Genomic DNA, 22,550 nt, shown 5'->3' on the forward strand with positions numbered 1-22,550 from the left:
TTCATTTACATATCTTCCTAACCAGTCTAGGTTCACCCATGGGTCAGGTCAGTCTGTGAGTTAATTAACTCTTTCTGGCCCTGTCACCTTCCAATGAAATATATTACACTCAATGTCACAACGGGTCACTGGGCACTTCTGAAAACGGCCCTTTCTGGGGGCAGGCCCTGTGCCGAGAGGCCTGTGCACGGGGTCAGCTCTGGGGCCGTTCAGTAAGGAGCTCTCTGCTGGGGAGAGGGCCGCAGAGCCAGGAGACTGCTGGCAGATGTCAAGTGGCTGGTTTGGGATTAAGCCCCAGGGGAAGGTGGATCTAAATTTTCTAGTTTCCAGATTCCCCAGGAAAATCCTTCTCTGACCCCAGCCGAACCTCCCAAATTCTCCCCCCAATCACACCCTCCAGTCCATAGTGAGAGGGGGTAGAAATGGCTGGGTGGATTGTTATGGAGAGAAATCTGGGACGTAGCCTGAACTCCGGTGTCATTCCTGGCACCTTCCTCCTATCGACCCTCCCTCTCCTGCTAGGGGTGGAGCTCAACGCGACCAAGAGCTGTGACATCGTGTCTGAAATCGCTACGGTGACCTTTGAGGACGCTGACGCTACCTACAAGGCTGGAATCCCCTACACTGGCAAGGTAACGGGATTACCGGTGTGACAGAGTGGGATATGTTTGTACTGCACTGTAACCTCCATTGGTGTTGACTGTTTGCCGGATGTGCTGCACTTCTGGTGCCCATGTGCCCCATGCACTGGAGATCGGATGCGTTAGCTGTGCTCTCCATGTCCTCAAGCCCCCTCTTACCGAGGGCACAATGGGGGTTGAGCAACCAGCCAACCCTCAGTTCCTTCTCACAGCCTCTGGCTGTGGACAGAACCAGCAGCAGTGTCCGGTCTCCTGCTCCTCTGAAGTTTTTCTGTTTACATTTTGTAAATAGTAATTTTTGATAGTTAATAATTTTTACTGAGATAGTGGTTTAGTTAGTTTAGCTGAACTCTCCTGTTGTAGGGAAGATTTCAGTTGTAGACTCCCTCTCCTCGGAGCAAAGAATGTCGGCCATACGTACAGGGTGGGGGAGTCTAGCCTGGGAAGCAGGGACTCTGGAAAAGATTTGGGGGTCGTGGTGGATAATCAGCTGAACATGAGCTCCCAGTGTGATGCTGTGGCCAAAAGCGCTACTGCGATTCTGAGATGTATAAACAGGGGACTCTTGAGTCGGATACTCTGTATTTGGCAGGGGTGCAACTGATGCAGGAACACCATGTCCAGTTCCGGTGCCCACAATTCAACAAGGATATTGATAATTTGAAGAGGGTTCAGAGAAGAGCCCCAAGACTGGTGAAAGGATTAGACAAGATGCCTTATAGTGATAGACTCAAAGAGCTCAAGAAAGCGAAGGTTAAAGGGTGACTTGATTACAATTTGTGAATATCGGGGAACCAATATCCAATCTAGCAGAGAAAGGTTGAACACAATCCAACGGCTGGAAGTTGAAGCTAGACAAATTCAAAGTGGAAATAAGGTGTACATTTTTTATAGTGAGGGTAATTAACCAACAATTTACTGAGGTTCGTGGTGGATTCTCCATCCCTGACAATTTGTAAATGAAGACGGGATGTTCTTCTTCGAATGATTGCTCATGTGCAGGGCCGGCTCCAGGTTTCCTGCCGCCCCAAGTGGCAAAAAAAAAAAAAAAAAAGCTGCGGCAGCATGATCGCGCCGCTCCACTCTTCGGCGGCAATTCGGCAGCAGGTCCTTCGCTCTGAGAGGGACTGAGGGACCCACCGCCAAATTGCCGCCGAAAACACGGACGTGCTGCCCCAATAGCACGCTATAAGGGGCAGTTCTCGATCCCCATTGGGACCCAGGCCTCTGACTCACGTAGAGCGGAGTAGACCGGCCCCTTCGGAACAGGCCTCTCTGGATGGCCGGATGCCTTCCGCACCCGAAGCCCTCCAGGCGGCCCAGGACATCATGTCCATGCCGGTGCCTGGAGACCCGCTGATGTCTGCCCTGCACTCCAGAGGCAAGCCGCCGCTGGGATCTCTGCAGTCGCCCCCGGCTCAGTACTGGTCTCAGTCGAGGGAACGTTCCTGACGCCGATCACTGCCTAGCGTGCACTCAGTGCAGAGTCCACGTGGATCACCCCCGATACTGACTAGACTGTCGGGCTGGGTTTTGTCCGTCCGGGACTTGCAGGGGACGAAGCACTCGTTCAGCGTGGAGGAATACGGTGCGCAGCGGGGCCCAGGGCAGCACCGGTTCGCCTCAGAGAGCGGATATTGACGGGACCGCGGCAGGCGTCGTCGTTGGTCCTCATCCTGGAAAAGGTACCGCAATTGGTCACGGCATGGTCATCGACGCCGTTCGCGCTCGGACTCCCGCTCTGAGTCTCCGCAGAGACATCGCAGCCCCGGGCATCGATCGCTGGCGTCTCGCCATCGTGGGTCCACCCGTCGAAGCTGTTCACAGAGCAGCTATTACCGTCGGTACCGGTCCGCCATGTCGAGATCATGGTCCCGTGGCCGTCGCAGATCCCAGCACAGCCGCTCCTCCCGGTTGAAAAACAGCAGGGGACCCTCCGCCAGCCCAGTCTCCGTTCGTAGCTGCCCTTCGACGAACCAGACCAGCCAACCTGGACAGCCGGCCCCACCGGTGCCACAGCAAGTGCAGTGGCACCGAGCATCATGGCCAGCCCAGTGGTACCAGTGGGCACCGTGGCCTCCAAAGCAGCCCCCGGTGGGAGCTCGTTCGGTGGCCGGAGCTTCGGAGGCTCCGTCAGCCTCCATCTCCAGACCCCCGACAAAGGAGTCGGTGGGACGCACATCCTCAGCACCGTGCCCGGAGTCCGACCAGGTGGTGGATCTTCTGGTGCCGGCCGAGAGCACCGACCCAGAGCACCGTGCCGGCCTCCTCGCCCTGCCCAGAGGAGGTGATTGCGGCCCCGCCCCCCTCCATACTGCAGGAGGACTTTAGGGCCCACCAAGACCTCTTAAAAAGGGTGGCAGCGAGCCTCCACCTCCAGGCAGAGGAGATGGAGGAGCCGTCAGACTCCCTGTTCAATGTGCTGTCCCCCTCGGCACTGGGCAGGGAGGCCTTGCCATTCCATGAAGGGGTGGCTAAGATTTCGAATGCCCTATGGCAAACACCAGCCTCGTTGGCCCCTATATCAAAAAAGGCTGAGCGAAAGTACTTCATACCCACTAAGGGCCATGAGTACCTATATACCCACCTGGCGCCCAACTCCCTGGTGGTTGAGTCGGTCAACCACAGGGAATGACAAGGTCAGCCAGCCCCGACCCCTAAGAACAAGACTCTCAGAGGCTGGACTCTTTTGGAAGAAAAATGTATTCGTCTTCAAGCTTCCAGTTACAAGTGGCAAACCATCAGGCTGTCTTGGGCAGTACCCCGGCTGCCCTCCCGAAGTACAAAGCCGCCCATAAGAAGCAGCAGGACTATAAGAGATACACTCATAGGCAGTCTCGACCTGCCCCTCAGCCTGGACCCTCTAAGGGCAAACAGGTGGGGAAAAGGCGGTTTTGACGGGATGCTCCGGGGCAGCCCACCAGTCCTCATCAGGGATCCAACCCCAATAAAGCTTCCCTTCTCCAACCGGTTGTGTGCTTTCCTCCCGGAATGGTCACGGATCACCTAAGACCAATGGGTCCTCAACACCATCTCCCGGGGTTACACCCTCCAGATTACCTCCTCCCCACCCAACCACCCCCCACCCCCATCCCTCCTGAGGGACCCCTTGCACAAAGCTCTGCTCGAGCAGGAGGTGGGGAGGCTCCTGGAACTAGGAGTGATAGAGGCGGTGCCCGAGGAGTTCACTTCTGTTACTTCCTTATCCTGAAGGCCAAAGGGGGGCTCAGACCCATACTGGACCTATGGGGCCTAAACCAGCACATGTTGAAGTTCAAATTCCGCATGGTCTCACTGGCCTCCATCATCCCCTCCCTGGATCCCGGGGACTGGTACACTGCCCTCGATCTACAGGATGCGTACTTCCACATCCACATATTCGAGGGGCACGGGCGCTTCCTCCGGTTTGTGGTGGGACACAATCATTACCAATTTACGATTCTCCCATTTGGACTGTCCACTGCCCCCAGGGTGTTTACAAAATGCATGTCGGTGGTAGTGGCCTACCTCAGACGGTGGGGGGTCCAGATATTTCCCTATCTGGATGATTGGCTTGTCGAGGTCACCTCCCGGTTGCAGGTGAGGGATCACGTGGTGCTCCTCCTGTCCACGTGCACTGCCTTGGGCCTGCTGGTAAACAACACCAAGTCCATGTTCGTCCCAGTCCAACACATAGAGTTTTTCAGGGTGCTCCTGGACGCATGTTGGCCAGGGCCTCTCTCCCGCCAGACAGGTTTGAGACCCTGAAGGTCACAAGGTTCCCGGTTACAACAGCCAGGGTTTGCCTGCAGCTCTTCGGTCATATGTCAGTGTGCACGTGCGTTGTCCATCACGCCAGACTCAGGATGAGGCCCCTCCAGCTCTGGATGGCCTCGAATTTCTCCCAGGCCACAGACGGAATGGACAAGGTCCTCACAGTGCCAGACTCGGTCAACAGCTCCCTGAGGTGGTGGTCCACCCCAAGCAACATGCTCCAAGGGGTCTCATTCAGGGACAAGGCCCCATCATTGGAGCTGGTGTCCAATGCGTCGGACCTGGGTTGGGGACCCCACATGTGGAGCTTTCAGACCCAAGGCCTGTGGTCGGCTCAAGACCTGACCCTACACATAAATGTCAAAGAACTCAGGGGGGTGTGGCTGGCGTGTATGGCCTTCTGCTCACGCCTGGAGGGCAAGGTAGTCAAGGTCCTCACGGACAACATGGCCTCCATGTTCCATATCAACAGGCAAGGCAAGGCCCGATCCTCCGCCCTCTGCCATGAAGCCCTCAGGCTGTGGGACTTCTGTATAGCCCACAATATCCACCTGAAGGCCTTCCACTTACCAGGCGCCCGGAACGAAAAAGCAGATCGCCTAAGCAGGGACTTCTCCTCACAACACGAGTGGTCCCTTCACCCGGAAGTGGCCCACCGGCCCTTCCGAAGGTGGCGAACTCCCCAGGTGGACCTGTTCGTGACTCGACAGAACCGTCGATGCCCCCGGCTCTGCTCCAGGGGGGGCTGGGGAGGGGCGCTATCTCTGATGCCTTTCTCCCATCCTGGTCAGGCACGATTCTCTACACCTTTCCCCCGTTCCCTCGAATCAGCAGGGTCCTGGAAAAGATAAAGTTGGACAAGGCCCGGGTCCTCCTGATTGCCCCGGCATGGCCCAGGCAGTACTGGTACGGGACTCTCATGAGCCTGGTGGTAGCTCCGCCGTGGCTGTTACCGCTCCTCCCGGATCTGCTCTCACAGGACCAGGGCCGCCTCCTCCATCCCAACCCGGTGGCTCTCCATCTCACAGTGTGGCTGCTCAATGGTTAGGGGGAGAGGAGAGGGAGTGCTCGGAACAGGTTCAGCGTGTCTTCCTTGAAAGTAGACTGCCCTCCACTCGCTGCGCTTACTTGGCTAAGTGGTCACGATTCTCTAAGTGTGCGGCGGACCAGGGTGTCTCCCCAGGGTCCGCCCCTATCCAGCTTATCCTTGATTACCTCCTCCACCTGAGAGCCCAGGGCCTGGCGCCCTCGTCGGTCAAGGTGCACCTTGTGGCCATATCGGCCTTCCACCCCCCGGTGCAAGGACACACGGTATTCTCCCACACTATGACTGGCCGGTTCCTTAAAGGTCTGGAAAGCCTCTTCCCATACTCTAGACCCCCGGTTCCACGATGGGACTTAAACCTGGTCTTAGCTCGTCTCACGGAGCCCCCGTTTGAACCTTTGGCCACGTGCTCCTGGTCTCACCTCTCATGGAAGGTGGCCTTCCTGGTTGCTATCACGTCGGCTAGACGTGTCTCGGAGCTTAGGGCCCTGATCCCCGTACATGGTCTTTCAGAAGGACAAGGTCCAGCTCCGCCCACACCTAGCATTCCTCCCTAAGGTGGTCTCCGCATACCACATGGGTCAGGACATTTTTCTACCAGTCCTCTGCCCCAAGCCTCATGCATCCAGTGAGGAGCGCCGTCTCTACACGCTCGGCGTGCAGCGGGCTCTGGCTTTCTACCTAGAGTGGACTAAGCCGTTCAGAAAGTCCTTGCAACTGTTTGTCACCTCGGCTGAGCGCGCTGGGGCCAGCCGATCTCCATTCAGAGGCTGTCCAACTGGATCACTTCGTGCATCCAGTCCTGTTATGAGCTGGTGGGTGTTCCCCTGTCGCACATTGTGAGGGCACACTTGACCCGGCGCAGGCCTCATCGCCTGCCTTTGTGGCCCACATCCCTATCCAGGACATTTGTAGGGCCGCCACGTGGTCTTCGGTTCATACATTCACCTTGCACTATGCAATCGTCTTCCCAACCAGGGATGACACCGGGTTCGGCAGGGCAGTACTCTGTCCAGAGAACTTGTGAACTCCTACCCACCTCCAACAGATATAGCTTGGAATCACCTACTGTGAAATACACAGGAGCAATCACTTGAAGAAGAAAGACAGTTACCTTTTCCATAACTGGTGTTCTTCGCGATGTGTTCTCATGTCTATTGCACATCCTGTCCTCCTTCCCTGTTGCCAGAGTTGTCTGGCAAGAAGGAACTGAGGGTGGGGGGAGTGCGCAGCTCCCCTTATACTGTGCCAGGCAGGCGCCACTCCAGGGGTCACGTGGGGTGCTCCCCTATGGGTACTGCTAGGGGAAAAACTTCCGGCACCGGTGCATATGGCGAGCACGCACACCTACTGTGGAATAGACATGAGCAACACATCTCGAAGAACACCAGTTATGGAAAAGGTAACTGTCTTTTCTTCTAACAGGTCGGCTCTGGGAATTATTTTGTGGCAGGTCTCTGGCCTGTGCTATGCAGGAGGTCAGACTGGATGATCACAATGGTCCCTTCTGGACTTGAAGTCTATGAATCCTGATATGGGGTGAGGGGGGTCTAGGGCTCTGAGGTGAGCAGTTCCTGTCTTCTCCAGGTACAGGGAGGTTTAATCCCCAGGATTTAAATTATGTCCCTCATGTGGCTCTGCCATGCCCGGAACAACAGATACTCTAAGTGTCTGTATTGTCTGGGTTCACCGACACACACTAGAGAGCAGTGCAGGGACTTCAGAGCCCTCCCCAAACGGGCCGTGAAATCCAGGGAGACTAAACTGAAGGGATTTCTCCTGGAGAAGTCTAGGAGGCCAGGCTGAGTCCCTGAAGAGATGCAGGATCCTCCTAGGACTGATCACACTTGTGTAAAAAGTACCCTGGCAGCCATCTCTTCCACCTCTAAGGCTGTGCCTGCCCCGGTTAGCGACCTCGAGTGTGATGGACGCCATCCTGCCAAGGAGCATGGGAGTAGACCTCCTCCTCAGGCAGGGCTGGCTCTAACTTTTTTGCCGCCCCAAGCAACAAAAAAAAGAGCGCCGCGCCGCCGAAACACCCCCCCTGAGCGCCGTGCTGCCGAAACACGCCCCACAGGTCCTTCCACGCCACTGCTGACAGTGCTGGGTCTCGTTTCGCATCCCGCACCGACAGGCACAGCACCAGGCGATTGGACCATTTCTGAACTCCCAGGAGCCCCTTTGCTGGCTCCTTGAGGAGCAATAGGGGAGATTTTAAAGGCCCCAGTAAGAAAAGCCACGTCTAGCAGTCAGGGTTACTGGCCTAGTGGGTGGGGGGAAGCAGTTTCATAGAATCATAGAATATCAGGGTTGGAAGGGACCTCAGGAGGTCATCTAGTCCAACCCCCTGCTCAAAGCAGGACCAATTCCCAACTAAATCATCCCAGCCAGGGCTTTGTCAAGCCGGGCCTTAAAAACCTCTAAGGAAGGAGATTCCACCACCTCCCTAGGGAACCCATTCCAGTGCTTCACCACCCTTCTAGTGAAAAAAGTTTTTCCTAATATCCAACCTAGACCTCCCCCACTGCAACTTGAGACCATTACTCCTTGTTCTGTCATCTGGTACCACTGAGAATCTAGATCCATCCTCTTTGGCACCCCCTTTCTGGTAGTTGAAAGCAGGTATCAAATCCCCCCTCATTCTTCTCTTCTGCAGACTAAACAATCCCAGTTCCCTCAGCCTCTCCTCGTAAGTCATGTGCTCCAGCCCCCTAATCATTTTTGTTGCCCTCCGCTGGACTCTCCAATTTTTCCACATCCTTCTTGTAGTGTGGGGCCCAAAACTGGACACAGTACTCCAGATAGGCCTCACCAATGTCGAATAGGGGGGAATGGTCACGTCCCTCGATCTGTTGGCAATGCCCCTACTTATACAGCCCAAAATGCTGTTAGCCTTCTTGGCAACAAGGGCACACTGTTGACTCATATCCAGCTTCTCGTCCACTGTAACCCCTAGGTCCTTTTCTGCAGAACTGCTGCCTAGCCACTCGGTCCCTAGTCTGTAGCAGTGCATGGGATTCTTTCAACCTAAGTGCAGGACTCTGCACTTGTCCTTGTTGAACCTCATCAGGTTTCTTTTGGCCCAATCCTCTAATTTGTCCAGGTCCCTCTGGACCCTATCCCTACCCTCCAGCATATCTACCTCTCCCCAAGCTTAGTGTCATCTGCAAACTTGCTGAGGGTGCAATTCATCCCATCCTCCAGGGAATGTGTGTAAGCAAAGCAATGGGGCTGGGAGATCTGAGGTCCTGGTTTCAGGGCCTGGGGGTGGCTGGACTGTAGAGTCCCACATCCCAAGGGAAGTCTCAGTCAAGGGATCAGACAACCTGTTACCCCTCAGTGCTCACCCCAGCACCCCCAGCTATTCCAGTCCTGCCCCAACTTCTTCCCAGATCTGCTAATGCCCCTCAGGCCTCACCCCAACACTCCATCCCAGCCCTGAGCTTTCCCAGTGCATCTCAGGGCTGGATTGCATTGTCCCTTTCTGCACCCAGCCAGCTCTTTAGTACCTAGTGGGCAACACTTTCCCAGGAGTCTGCTCCCTTGAGTTCTGCCTCTTCCCCTTTCTCTCCCGGCTCAGATGCTCCTGAAGGCGGCAGATGGCTCTGCGCTGAAGAATGAGAAGCTGCAGCTCTTTGTTAGCTATGGGGATAAGAATAAGAACCAGACCTTCCTGACGGACGAGTCTGGCAGAGCCTCCTTCGAGCTGGACACCTCCGGCTGGACCGGGAGCATCACTCTGAGGGTAAGTGACGGGTCTCTGAGCCCCAGTGGGGCCCCTCCACTCCAGCCTCTGTTATTGTGTCTGTGATTGTTGATGTTTATTACAGTGGTGCCTAAGGAGCAGCCAGGATCGGGGCCCCATGGTGCTGGGTGCTGCACACACTCAGCGTAGCAAACGGCCCTGCCCAAAGCACCTGTAGGCTGAATAGCCAGGACAGATGGGGGGAGGGGGAAGGCACAGAATCCACCAGCAGAGCCATCAATGGGGTGGTGCAAACGGCATCCTAGTGCCGCCACCTATCTTCTCATTAATATTTGGGGTGGGGTTTAGTTAGGAAGGTCGCCCCCTTCGGGCAGCTCAGCCCAGGGGCTGCCCCATTGCCATTGTCGGGCTGCCCCATTCGAACCACTGGGGTTTTCCATGTCATTCTTACGGACACAGGGTGAGGGGCCATGGGGGTGAGCTCAGCCGGCAACATCAGAGCCTGGCCTGCCCCAGCTGCATTCCTGTCCTGTGCTGGGTGCTCTGCACCCCGGCGAGCCCCATCGCTCTCTCTATCCCCCAGGGGCACTTCAAGCAGGTGGATCACAGCTCTGTGTATGGGAGAGTCTCTCCCAGTTACCCGGATGCCGTTCATTACCTGGAGCCCTTCTACTCCGAGAGCCAGAGTTTCCTGAAGATCCGCTCGCTGGGAGGGGTGCTGCCCTGCGACCAGGCCCAGCAGCTCCAGGTGGATTACATCATTGCTAGGGAGGCCCTGGGGAACAGGTCCAGGAGCCTGGATTTCATCTTCCTGGTGAGCCCATCCTGAGAGACTAAAGCGTCTGTGTGTGTGTGTGTGTGTGTGTGTGTGTGTGTGTGTGTGTGTGTGTGTGTGTGTGTGTGTGTGTGTGTGTGTGTGTGTGTGTGTGCGCGAGGTACGCTATCAGCGCTGTATCCCCACAGCAGAGCAGTGGGGAATCGAATGGTTCCTTTGAATTACAAGGGCGGGGCTAGATCAGGACGGGGCTTTTCCCCTTTCCCCACTAAGGGTTCAGGTGCCAATCTGGCCCCAAAGCGGGGGCTGGCTGGCCTTGGGGGGGCTGGGGAGTGGGATACCTGCCTGAATGTGCTTCCTTGCACCCGCACCTCTACTGGCTCAGTCCGTGGGGAGGAGAGGCTGCACCCTGCCCTGACTCCAGCCTGCGTGGCCATCCCCACATCGGGGCGTTTGTCAGCCCCCTGTACAGCATCAGCTTGTGACCCAGTGTGCCTGGGGCAGCCCTCATTGGAAATGCCAAGGTCAGGGCAAGCTGCAAATAGAAAAGCAGATTCTCCCAAAACCAGAGGCAGATTTACCATGAAACAAACTGCAGATAAACCAAACTGCAGGACAAATCTCATCTGACGACGTGCTCCCGAGTCCCGGCCGGCGGCGCAGCAGGGCTCAGGCAGGCTGCCTGCATTCCATGGCCGGTGGCCCCAGGCTGCTCCCAGAAGTGGCCGGCTGCTGGCACGTCTCTGCGTGCCCCTGGCGGGGGGGAGGTGGCTCCAGGCGGTACCCCCGCCCCAAACAGGGCACGGAGACCTGCTGCCCCCTCCCCGCAAGGGGCGCGCAGAGACATGCCAGCAGCAGCAGAGCAGAGCTAAGGCTCCTTCCTCCATGCTGCCTCCCTCCCTCCGAGCCGCTCCCAGAAGCAGCCGGCGTGTCCCTGCGGCCCCTGGGAGGGGCGTGTCTCCACGTACTGCCCCCGCCCCGAGGGCCAACTCCGCAGCTCCCATTGGCCAGGAACTGCGGCCAATGGAAGCTGTGTGGTTGGCACCTGTGGGCAGCGGCGCACAGAGAACCCCTGTTCCTGCCCCCCCGCCTAGGAGCCGCTGCCAGAGGGGTGTGCCAGTCGCTTTGGGAGCCATGCCGCCCATGGTAAGCATCACCCCCCTGACTCTTCCCACACCCCAACTCCCTGCCCCCGCCCAGAGCCCGCACACCTCACCCCCTCCCACACCCCAACTCCCTGCCCCAGCTGAGAGCCCGCACCCAGCACCCAAACTCCCTCCCAGAGCCCGACCACCACACCCCCTCCCAAACCCCAAACCCCTGCCCCAGCCCAGAGCCTGAACCCCGCACCCAAACTCCCACCAGAGCCTGCACCCCTCGCCCCCTCCCACACCCCAACCCCCGGCCCCAACCCATAGCCCGCACCTCGCACCCAAACTTCCTCCCAGAGCCCACACCCCTCGCCCCCTCCCTCACCCCAAGCCCCAGCCTCAGCTCAGAGCCCGAACCCAGCACCCAAACACCCTCCCAGAGCCCACACCCCTCGCCCCCTCCCACACCCCAACCCCCGTCCCCAGCCCAGAACCTGCACCCAGCATGCAAACTTCCTCCCAGAGCCTGACCCCCACACCCCCTCCCACACCCGAACCCCCTGCCCCAGCCCAGAGCCTGAACTCCGCACCCAAACTCCCCCCAGAACCTGCACCCCTTGCCCCCTCCCACACCCCAACCCCCGGCCCCATCCCAGAGCCCGCACTTCACACCCAAACTTCCTCCTAGAGCCCGACCCCGCACCCCCTCCTGCACCCCACCCCCTCCCCCAATCAAAGTACCTCAGTTTGTTTTCATTTCCTTCCTATATAATATAGTGTTACCCGGGGTTCTTTCAACCCAAAGCTCTTGGTAACTTTCACTCTGTGCGAGGTGGTGTCAGGAAATAAATCAGGGGAGACAAGGCTGTCCGACTGATAGATGACTGGCACAAACAGGACAACACAAGAGTGCTTTCACTTAAAGCTAAACTTTACTTAGTCTCAAGCACTTACACACGTCCACAACAGGTTAGTAAAATACCCCCAACCCTCGATAATTACCAAAGCTGAGTGTGGCTCTCAAGTGACACAGCAGCAGGCTTCCAGTGGCCAAATCTTCTGTCTGCCGGGGGGGACCACAAGATGTATCCAGAGGGAGAGTCCAAACAAATCCAAAAGAGTCCAACTACCTCAAACTTTCCCCCTTATTTATACATTAGTAATAGAATGACATGTCCCTTAAAGAAAACTTGTTAAGTAAGCACTTTCAATGGTCAAGCAAGAGGTTCCTTCTGATTATTGATTAACCAGGTGTGGGTTTTTCCAGAGTTTGCAGCCTTGAGGCCCCAATAGACATTCCTGGGGCACATCCTGCTCTTCTAAAATGCATGGATCAACAACTTCAACACAATTCTGATCAGGAAGGACGCGGGGTCAAGCTGCCCTTTCTGTGGCACCCAAAACCCCCTCCCCTCCTGCCTTGGTCAAGCTGAGAGTGCTGAATAGGCTGCTTTTAGCAATAAGCCATAGTGGTTTCAGGCACTTTACTGGTTTGCCAAAATCTCCCCGTACAATAGGAGGAGGAGGAAGAAAAAAAGAATGAAAAATGTAGGGGAGATAAGGGAGAATGTTCTTTTTCTTGGCGGGGTCTCCAGGAGGGTGGTCCCAAAAATGAAGCACAGGGCCCCACTAACTCTAAATCTGCCACTGCCCAAAACTGGTGGTTCACACTGAAGTTAGACTCACGCACCAGTCACAAACTGCTCCTGATTCCCTATGCTGGTTATCAAGAAGATAAAAAGGAAATCACACAGCCCCCTTTACTGCATTCCAGTTCTCTGGCTCCCAGTCACCACCTAGGTCCAGTACAGTGAGAAGTCATTTAAAACCTCTGCTTACTATACAAAATGTTCTTCTGACCCCAAAGGGTCACCCACATCACCAGGCCAATATTAGTTTGGATCTTACCCAAAATAGCACGCTGCCAGCCAGTCCTTTAGTGTCTGAAACGAAAGGTTTGTTATAAGGAAAAAAGAAAGAACAAGAAGAGAGTTGTTAAATGGTAAAGCAATCACATACAAAAAGAGACTTCAAAGTCCATATATCAGGTTCTGAGCAGTATTGGTGAGTTTGCTGGCTTGAAAGTCCCTCTGGAACAGATCCACAGCTTGGATGGGTCGTTCAGTCCTTTGTTCAGAGCTTCGTTTTTAGAAAAGTTACTCCAGACATAGGCGCCGACTCAGGGAAAAATTGGTGGGTGCTCTGCACCCACCGGCAGCTCCCCGCCCCCCTGCCCCAGCTCCCCTCGACTCTGTCTCCTCCCCTGAGTGCGCCCTGGCTCCGCTTACCCCCCCCCAGCGCTTCCCGCTGAGAAACAGCTGATTTGTGGTGGCAAGTGCTGAGAGGGAGGGGGGATATGGGGAAATGCAGTGTGCTAGGGGAAGAGGCGGGGATGGGGCAGGGATTTGGGGAAGGGGTCCAATAGAAACAGGGAGGGGGCGGAGTTGGAGCAGAGACTTTGGGGAAGGGGTTGGGATGGGGGCAGGGTAGGGGTAGGAGTGGGCGGGGCTGGGGGCAAGCACCCACCGGCGCCTGGAAAAGTTGGCGCCTATAAGTCCAGAGGTAAGAAGCAGGAATGGAGACAAAATGGAAAAGATGCAGCTGCCCTTTATATTCCTTTTGCCATGCGGCTGGTACTTCCTTTGTCCCAAACACAAGCTGCACAGCACATGGCATGGAAAAGCCTTAGAGTTCTCTGTCCACCAGCCTGCCCCTACATGCCTTGCTGACTCCTAAGGTGTAGCCCCTAGTTCCTTTCAATGGGCTCACTGTCGGGCTATGACCCGTGATGGGCCATCGAACAGGCTCGGCAGTGCTGATGCCAATCTGTCTGGGGGTGTCACCCAGAACCACAGCCTGAGTTTGAAATACAGATGTACCACACAGACCTAGAACACAATACAAAGGTGATACAAACATATAAACAAGATCCTCATACTTGGCAAATCGCACCATTTTCACAGACACCTTCCATGGCATATCTGGTCAGATTCCCTGCAATTTTATAATGTTGGTATCAACAATACCATAAAGTGTCTCCCAGATTTCAAACAGCGTCACACAGCTCAGTGACCCCCGTCTCCTCCTCCGCAGGTCGTGGCCAAGGGAGCCATCGCCAGGATCCTCCACAAGGGGCTGGACCTCAGGGAGGGGGCTGGTAAGTGGCAGGGGAGGGGTCTGCAGATAGGGGGTACACAGGGGGCAACTGGGGATTGAGCCCCAAAGCGGGGGCCGGGCTGGGGGAGGGGGCTCTGCTGGCTGGGCCTGACTTCCCCTGGGTGTTTCCCACCATCCCTAGGGCTGAAGGGCTCCTTCTCCGTGGAGCTGCCTGTCGGCGCTGAGCTGGCGCCTGCTGCCACGGTGCTGGGTTACACGGTGCTGCCCGATGGCGAGATGGCTGCCGACAGCGCCCGGCTGCACGTGGCCAAGTGCCTCTCGAACAAGGTGAGCCTGGGGCTCGGGGCGGAGGAGCCTCTGGGGTCAGGGAATCGCTCTCTGCCCCATAACAGGAGCCCTGAGCAGGGGCATCACTGGGTGCCCCCGGCCCCTCCCTTCCCGGCCTTACAGCAGCGCCAGGGTCATTGCGGTAGTGCCAGCTCTGGTGAATTGATCACTAGCCATTTCGCCCCCGCCTGCAGGCGTTCCCGCGGTGACGGGAAGAGCTCCGGCCCCCGCACAATGGAGGAGCAGGTGCCTGGCCTCCCCCTTCCCATTCCGCTCTCCCTGGCCCCAGCAAGTACCTGCTCCCCCAAACCCTTCCTGCCTCCCCCAGCCCACCCTGCTTCCCCCGCGGACTCAGCCTCTCACTCCGGGCCCAGCAGGTACCTGCTGCCTGCCTGTCCCACCCCTCGCCTCCCTGTCCCCAGCTCCCCAGAGCTCCTGCTTCTGTCCCTCCCATCCCACTGGCCAGGACCCGGCCCCTCCCCGGCCCACTCTGGGCTCCCCGGCAGGTACCTGCTGCCCTGAGCCCTCCCCACTCCCCAGTCTCCGCAGCCACTTGCTCCCCCACCCCCCAGAACTTCTGCCACCTCAGCCCTACCCACTGCCCATCCTCCAACCCGCGCCAGCCCCTGCTCACCCTGGGAGATTCCTGGGGCGGGGGGCAGGATATGATGGTCTGATCCCCCTTCCCCTCTGGAGGCTTGCGGGGTGGCCAGCTGGCCATATTTCTTTAGAGGGCTTCTAAGGGGGCCGCTTAGAGAGAGAGGGGAGGGGCCCTTTCCTCCTCTGGGCCGGCAGCCGACTCCCACTCTTAGCCAGATGAGCAGTAGAAATGCCCCCCCATGAAGGCTGGGGCTCCCCTCTCTGGGCAGCCGGCAGGGGGACATCCCTGTCATTGAGAAAAAGCTTTCACCAGGGACCAGCGTCAGCCCCCTCCCCACTGCACATAGGGGTCAGTTGGGGGGAAGGCCCCTCCCCTCTGGGAGTCGGGAGGTAAAGATACAGAATTCCTCCTCCACCTCTCCCCTCCATCTTGTGGGGTCTGGCTGAGTGCTTCTGCCCCCCCCCACTTCACCCCACTGTGTGGGGGTAAGTGTGGCTCTTCTGCGCCCCCCCCCCAGCCCGGGGTGGCAGTGCACTGTTACCCGGGGGCATTTCAATGCCCCCCTTGGCATTGGCGGCTGCCCCCCCGCAACTGGCATCTGCTTGGTATTGGCCTCCTCGCTCAGCCTTCAGCCGACCCCCCCGGGCAGTTCTGTGCATGTCCAAACACACTGGGGGGAGGGGCAGGGGGAGCGGAGAAGCCAGAGGACAGACTGCAGCCCAGTGCTTCGTCCTTGTCAAGAATCTCAGGACTTTTCGGGGGTCTGACTCATGAGTTTTATCTGGTGGGGCTGGCAATCCTGTCGTATCCCTCCCCCCCTGCACCTCCTATTCCCCCCGACCCCCGGGTGTCTATGAATATCTGCAGCTCCCTGAGCCGTCCCACGGGGCACTGAATGAGCCTGGGCTCTTGTAATGAGGCAGTCTCTGGCGGGACACAACTGAGAGTATCAATTCAGGACAAATTGCTTAGAGCAGGGCAGTTACAGCCCCAGGCTGGTGGTTCTCCACCTCTAAGGCACCAAACCAGCCAAACAGAGAGTACTTCAGTCTCACCCAAATGGCTAACCATAAGTCATACAAGTAATTCTCTTAGACGCTCCAGTTTCCCAGTATCATCACCAGTGCCACTCGTTATGCGGACGGATGGTTATGAAAACCATTACCCCAGTAAAAGAAAAAAGGTTCTCCTGATCCCAAAGGACAAAGCCCCAGACCCAGGTCAATATAGAAGTCAGATCTTACCCACAAATCACGCTGTTTTCAGTTCTTTAGAATCTAAAATCTAAAGGTTTATTCATGAAAAGAAAGAAATATAGATGAGAGCGAAAATTGGTTGAAGGAATCAATTCCATACAGTAATGGCAAAATTCTTGGTTCAGGCTTGTAGCAGTGATGGAATAAACTGCAGGTTCAAATCAAGTCTCTGGAACATCCACAGCTGGGATGGGTCATTCAGTCCTTTGTTCAGAGCTTCAGTTTGTAGCAAGGTTCCTCCAGAAGTAAGAAGCAGGATTGAAGACAAAATGGAGGGGTTTTCAGGGCCTTTTATATTCTTTCTCTTGTGGGTGGAAACCCTTTGGTTCTCCGTGCAAGATAGCAGCTTTAAGATGGAGTTAGGAGTCACATGGGCAAGTCACATGTCCATGCATGACTCAGTTCTTTACAGCCCAAAGCCATTGTTTACATGTTAGTTTTGAACCTTCCCAGAAAAGCTCAGATATGGACTGGCATCTCCCAAAGTTCATTGTCAGTTAACTGTTTCTTGACTAGGCACTTACTGAGAATAGTCCTTTCTCAAGAAGCTGACCAAATGCTTCACTGAGGCTACTTACAATCAAAACACATTGAGATACAAGTACGTGGCCAATACTCATAATTTAGACTACAAAAATGATACACCCATACAGACAGCATCATCAGAACCAGAAAAATATAACCTTTCCATAGACGCCTTACTGGACCTCCTTTGTACAAGATTTGGTGCAACTATAGGACCTTGGTTGCAACAATGATCTATACGGTCACAGTTCATGTCAATAACATCACAGCTGCCTCAACCCCCCACCCCCAGCACCGACCCCCAAAGCCCCAGCCCTTCAGCCAGCGGGGCCTGGGGCCAGAGTGACACTCGGTGCCTGCCCCCGCCCCTGCCCGGGCCTGTCTCCTCCTGCCCCTGGGGGTCTCTCTCCCCCTCCCCTGTGACGCGCTGTGCCTCGCCAGGTGAAGCTGGCCTTCTCGCAGGACCGGGCCCTGCCGGGCTCAGAGCTCCAACTGCGGGTGCAGGCTGCCCCCGGGTCCCTGTGCGCCGTCCGCGCCGTGGATCAGAGCGTGCTGCTCATGAAGCCCGAGGCCGAGCTCAGCGTCGACACGGTGAGTCCAGAGCCCCTCGCCCGGCCCCTCCCCCGACGAGTCCTCCCCCCTCGCAGGGAGGGGCGATGCACGGCCGCTGGGGGACACCCCTCGAGGCCACCTCTCCCCAGTCTGGGGGCTGCTCCCATGGCACTTGACACCCCCTAACTCTGGGGGGTCCCCGCTTGCCTTGCCTGTTCTCCCTTCAGCCCTTGCAGTGCCCCCTTCCCGGCACCCCCTCACCACGGCTCTGGCTGGGAACATGGAGCTCGGAGCTGAGATATTGGCCAGGGTAGCTGGAGCTCGCTCTCCAGGGCAGAGCTGGTCCCCAGGGGCGGGGGCAGGAGAAATCCCTCCCATGGTTCCAGGGCCTGACCCCAACGCGGCCCCTCTGTGATCTGGATAGAGTGGGGGAGGGTCGCTAAGAGCCATTCGCTGCCCCACGGAGAGAAGGGTCACCTGCCCCCCGTGGCTCTCCCAGGTTCTCCCAGGGCTGGGCGGGGAGGTGAAGGGACATATGCCCACGTGGGGGATGGGGATGGGTGCTGGGTTAGGGCGGGGGGAGGTGTCCAGGCTAGAGATGAGGCTGGGGCAAGAGCGGAGGTTTGTGGGGTGATGTGTTAGTGGGAGGAGGGGCAGGAGCTGGCTCTGGGGTAGCTCGTGTCTTGGTTTCATGGCTGATGTTGTCTGTGTTTGTCTTTAGGTCTATAATTTGCTCCCCTATTTTCTCCGAGGAGACTATCCCGACGCAGTGCGAGTGCTTGAGCCATGTTTTATTCCAGAGTCTTCTATAGTTCATCACTGCCTTGCCTTAGGTCCCAAGTATAGTTGTTACAGAGGGATTAGGAGCGGAACTCCCCCTCAGCCTGATGCCTACAGCCTGTTTAAGGTAGGGTTGGGCCTGGCCAGGCCTCACACTCCTCTAGCCTGAAAGGACTAAACTGGCTCCGATGTGCCCAGAGAGGCTGGCATCCAGGGGCAAATCCCACCAAACGGTCCGGCCTGTTCTACTGAATCCCCAGGGATGCTTCTAGCAAACTCAGGCCTGGGATACACCTCCCCAGCCACCTTCAGACACGGCCAGGCCCTGGGACAGATCCCCGGCGTATCCAGGGAGCAGGAACGCCCCATCCCGCCCCACTCCTGGGCACAGGGATATTACATGTGGGGCTGGCAGCGCTACCTCCACTTACAGTTCTCTGGCACTTCCCGTTATAAATTTTCAGTTTTTGTAACTTTGTCAGACTGAAACGTTTGGGGCTGAAATTTCCCCAGCCAGGGGTCGGCCTCAGGCTGAACTTTCTGAGGAGTTTCAGCTAACACAGCTCAGCAGTTGCTCAGAAGGGGAGGTGGGGAAAATACTCGGTTTTCCCATGATAAAATGAAGCTGTTTAATTGAGAAGCTCCCTGCCTCGGAGCAGAGACTTGACCCTAGGCCGGGAGGTCGCCCTGGGGTCAGGGAGGTGCCCTTTGCCTTTCCCAGGACATGCAGCCCCCAGCTGGCTGAATGGGAAGCCCCTGGGAATGGCATGACCCAGATGCCCAGCAGAGGCTTGGAGTTTGGCAGCATTATTCTGCGAGGAATCCCTCTGCACCGTGCCTGCTCCATCCCCTCCTATGTGCCGACCGGCCTGCGCGCACCTTCGCCACAGAGCGACTGAGCCTGCTCCAGCCCGGGGCCATGGCGGCAGAGCAGGATTTTCCTGAAATGGCTCCTCCGGCCAGCAGGACCTGCGGTGCCCCTGGGTGTGGGAACGGAGCTCCCGGAGACGGTGCCTCTGGTGCTCCCAGTGCTCCCCTGCCCGTCCCAGGCCTGGAGGAGGAGGAAGCCGCCTGAGTGAGATGTGCAGGGGGGGAAAGGGGTGGGGGGATGGGTGCGGAGGGGGTAAGGAAGGGGTGGGGGGGATGGGTGAGGAGGGGGTGGGGGTGATGGTATCTTTCCCCGCCAGAGGGAGGGATGGACGACGTCCTCCCAAAGCCCTCCGGGGGCTGGGAGTCAGGAGACCGGGGCTCTGTCCCAGCTGGGGGCTCCTCTGAGTGATGGCAGCCTCCCCAGGGCCTGGGATCCCAGTCAGACGCCCTAGTGGAATGGGCCGGGACCCGCCCTCCCCCTACCAGCGCCCGTACAGTGAGCGTGCTGCCCATGGCACCCAGCACAGCGCGCACCGCGGCATCTAGGGGCTGCCCAGTGGCCAAGTCACTCCCCAGAACTGTTCCCCAGGCGGGCGGGGGCGTTGGGTTCTGGGCACCACGGGACTAATGCAGGGTGGGGCTAGTGAGCCACATGTGGGGTCATTTGAGCAGGGGGGCCCAAGATACAGCCCCCCTTACAAAACGGGTTTACACGACCGCCCGGTTCTCATCATGCTGTTTGCCCTGATTGGAGGTGTGGGGGGGCAACCTGAACTGAGCCCAGAGAGTGGGAGGCGCATGTGCAGCCAGGCTGGGGCTCCGTGGAGCCAGCGGGTTTTTAGGCAGTCTGGTGTCACAGTGACCGAGGGGCACCAGGGGACGTGCTGTGGCCCGTGGATTGCTGGGGTGCCCACGGGCTGTGAGTTCAGGCCCCACCTGGGGCAGGTTTCAGTGGCTGCGAGTTGCGCCCGTTACCTCCGCTCTGCAGCGGCTCCGTTTGGCAGTTTTGCCTGAGACCGAAATCTGGGGTTGAGGGTGACGTTTTCAAGGGCTGTAAGAGCCATGTGCAGACGCTGCCGTTCCTGCAGAGGGTTGCCAAGGAAATGAGCATCGAGCAGAGGGAAGGGCAAAGCCTCCAGCACCCGGTTAGGAGAATCCAAGCAGGCTGCTCAGGGCTGGACTGCGGCAGACTGGACCCTTCGAGGTTCACGTGCTCCTCTCCTGCCCATTGCACCCAGCACAGTGAGCACAGCCGCAGCCTCGCAGCAATTCCCATCGTGTCCCACAGCCAAGGGCCCCTTCTCAGTCATTCGTCACGTCCACTGCCCATGGTGCCACCTCGGCACCTGCCCTGTGGGCAGTGCCAGCTCCTGGGCAGAGCTGAGGCTGGGCTGGGGTGGCACCTCCCTTAACTCTTCATTGCCTGGTGTTCAGCGGGTCAGGGCGAGGTGCTCTCCCCAGTCCGGAAGGGCAGGGGCACCACTAGGCAACCTTCAATCTGCGCCCAGGACGTTTGGGGGCGTTTAACAGACAGTCACACACGCCCCTGCCCCTGAGAGCTCCCAGACTGACCGGCAAAGGGAGGGAGGGGACGAGAGAGGAGATGGGACCTGCCCACGTCACCCAGCAGGTGGGCGGTGAAGGGAGGAACAGAACCCAGGTGTCCTGACTCCCAGCCCAGTGTCCCAGCCTCCGGCCCGTGCTGCCTGTCATGGGGCACATCGAGGAGTCCTGGGATCCAGCTGCCGGAACCATCAGCAGGAGAACGGCCCGACAGTGCGATGTGTGAGGCTGGAATCGTCTCCTGGAGGAGGCCCCCTCGCTTGGGACTTTTAGTGCTAAAGCCAAACCCCTGGGAAGAAGTGCTGGAAGGATCAGCCCTGCCCTGGCCCTGGGGGGACAAGGGGGTGGAGAGATGAGCCGATGGGTCTTTCCCCTCCCTGTGCTCTGTGGCCCTGTGCCTCAGTTTTCCCATATGTAAAATACTGATCCCGCCCCTTTGCAAAGCCAGTTGCAGGTGCTGGGCAGCGGCCGAGTCTCTGTGAATTCTGCTCCTGTGTTGCTCTGTTACTGTGTGACCTTGGGCAGTAACAACAGGCACCACGCTGCCTCTGGTGCTTTCGCTGCTCCTGATGCTTTTACCTCCACCTTCCTTGTCTCTCAGGATGAGGCTTTGGAAATTCTCACCAACACCAACACCAACACCAACACCAACACCAACACCAACACCAACACCAGGCAGCCCTGTGAAAATGGAGTCTTCATAGACCAGCATAGTGACATTGACATTTCATTCTCCATAGCAGGTCAGTGGAGCCGGGAGTTTCCATCCCCATTGATCAGCTATTCCAAATGTCCTCTCTGCCCTCTAGTCTCAGGGGGTAGCCGTGTTAGTCTGTATCCACAAAAACAATGAGGAGTCTGGTGGCACCTTAAAGACTAACAGATTTAGCATCTGAAGAAGTGGGGTTTTTACCCATGAAAGCTTATGCCCTAATAAATCTGTTAGTCTTTAAGGTGCCACCGGACTCCTTGTTGTTTCTCTGCCCTCTGAGGGGAAACGTATGGGCTCGTGGATCAGGCCTGGGACCTGGGTTCTAATCCTGGTTCTGACACTGTCCTTGTCACTTCCATTGTTCTCAATGAGGAGGAGGGTGGGGGTTTCTCCATTGTTCTCAACGATGCTGAGGGTGGGAGTTTGGCCATTGTTCTCAATGGGGCAGGAGTGGGATGGTTTCTCCAGTGTATTCAGTGGGGGCTGGGTACACAAGATCATCTGACCCTTCCAATTCAGCTCTGCTCCTCTTTCTTCGGCTGGAACTCTTTGCTAGAAGATGTTGTGAAGGCCAAGACTATAAGAGGGTTCAAAAAAGAACTAGATAAGTTCATGGAGGCTAGGTCCATCAATGGCTATTAACCAGGATGGGCAGGGATGGTGTCCCTAGCCTCTGTTTGCCAGAGGCTGGGAATGGGCAACAGGGGATGGATCACTTGATGATTCCCTGTTCTGTTCATTCCCTCTGGGGCACCTGGCATTGGTCACTGTCGGAAGACAGGATACTGGGCTAGATGGACCTTTGGTCTGACCCAGTCTGGCCATTCTTATGTTCACATGGAGACCGATGGCTTTTCCAGCACCAGCCCCACGCGCTGCCCTGGGATCTGAGAGTCAAGCTGGGTGTTATGGAGGCGATTACATGGGGCCCTGCAATGCCCACTTGTGCTCAGTGGTTGCGGTAGAAACGCACTGAGCCTCCCTAGGCCTCCATGTCCCAGCTGCTCAGTGTGGCTAATGATTTGACCTGCCTGGCTAGCGGCTCTTTGTGCAGGGCTCTGGGAGTGCAACGTACCCTTAACGCTGCTCGGGGCAGAGCTGGGACTGAGCTCAGGACTCCCTGGCTCCTGACCATGTGCTGAGTCCACCAGCGTGTGCTGCACGTAGGACACCCCCAGCCCGACACCTCCAGCCCCAGCCCTGCCAGCAGGGGTCAGTTCTCAGAGCTCCCGGGGG

General features: G+C 57.3%; 1 protein-coding gene across 1 annotated transcript in view; it reads left to right on the forward strand.

The window, feature by feature from the left end:
• The window catches only part of LOC135894695 (alpha-2-macroglobulin-like protein 1), a 49,336-nt gene that overhangs the window by 9,524 nt on the left and 17,262 nt on the right, over positions 1-22,550 (forward strand). The window contains exons 10-18 of the mRNA XM_065422833.1: positions 523-632; positions 9,020-9,184; positions 9,729-9,959; positions 14,105-14,168; positions 14,310-14,455; positions 17,279-17,428; positions 18,111-18,296; positions 20,044-20,184; positions 21,204-21,345. Of these exons, the coding sequence (XP_065278905.1) occupies positions 523-632; positions 9,020-9,184; positions 9,729-9,959; positions 14,105-14,168; positions 14,310-14,455; positions 17,279-17,428; positions 18,111-18,296; positions 20,044-20,184; positions 21,204-21,345 (1,335 nt within the window). The remainder of the gene's footprint in view (positions 1-522; positions 633-9,019; positions 9,185-9,728; positions 9,960-14,104; positions 14,169-14,309; positions 14,456-17,278; positions 17,429-18,110; positions 18,297-20,043; positions 20,185-21,203; positions 21,346-22,550) is intronic.

Source organism: Emys orbicularis, chromosome 25 (assembly GCF_028017835.1).
Source record: "Emys orbicularis isolate rEmyOrb1 chromosome 25, rEmyOrb1.hap1, whole genome shotgun sequence".
NCBI classification, from domain to species: Eukaryota; Metazoa; Chordata; order Testudines; family Emydidae; genus Emys; species Emys orbicularis.